Genomic DNA, 536 nt, shown 5'->3' with positions numbered 1-536 from the left:
GACGTGAACGTGGAGGAGGAGAAGGTGCGCTACTTCGGGAAGGGCTACGTGGTGGTGCTGCGCTTCTCCACCGGCTTCTCACACCCCCTCACCCAGAACGCCATCATGGGCCACCACAGGTGAGCGAGGACGGGGCTGGGACTAGCCAGGGCTGCTGCCTGGGCCCCTCGCCCATCACAACAGACGCCCAGCGTGGGGGGGCACGGGAAGAGGACCGTGGGGAGGCTGGGGCAGGTGTGCCACCACCGCTAGGCGATGTCGGGGTCCCCATGAGGACAGGCAGAGCATGGGGACCTCAAGGGGTTCCAGCGGGACAGGGCGGGGCAGGGGCCAGGTGCGGATGGGGACCAGGACAGAAGGTGCTGGGTCCTGGTGGGGAGCTCGGGTGTGAGAGGTGCATGGTTTGGGTGAGCGGCTGTGGTCTTTCTGGGTGCACCTCTCCCGCGGTAACCGCCCTCCCTCCGGTGCCGCCCGACCCAGCGATGTGGAAGCCATCGCCAGGCTCATCACCAGCTTCCTGGAGCTGCACCGCCCGG

General features: G+C 68.1%; 1 protein-coding gene across 1 annotated transcript in view; it reads left to right on the top strand.

Moving 5' to 3' along the window:
- Positions 1-536, top strand: part of LOC102763424 (chromosome unknown open reading frame, human C17orf62) — a 4,490-nt gene that overhangs the window by 2,874 nt on the left and 1,080 nt on the right. Inside the window, exons 5-6 of the mRNA XM_015559915.1 lie at positions 1-119; positions 481-530. The exon at positions 1-119 is cut by the window's left edge and continues 15 nt beyond it. Coding sequence (XP_015415401.1) covers positions 1-119; positions 481-530 — 169 coding nt within the window. The remainder of the gene's footprint in view (positions 120-480; positions 531-536) is intronic.

This window comes from Myotis davidii, unplaced genomic scaffold, assembly GCF_000327345.1.
Source record: "Myotis davidii unplaced genomic scaffold, ASM32734v1 scaffold211, whole genome shotgun sequence".
NCBI classification, from domain to species: Eukaryota; Metazoa; Chordata; class Mammalia; order Chiroptera; family Vespertilionidae; genus Myotis; species Myotis davidii.
The sequence above is the reverse complement of the archived record's forward strand: the minus strand, read 5'-3'. Positions and strand labels throughout refer to the sequence as shown.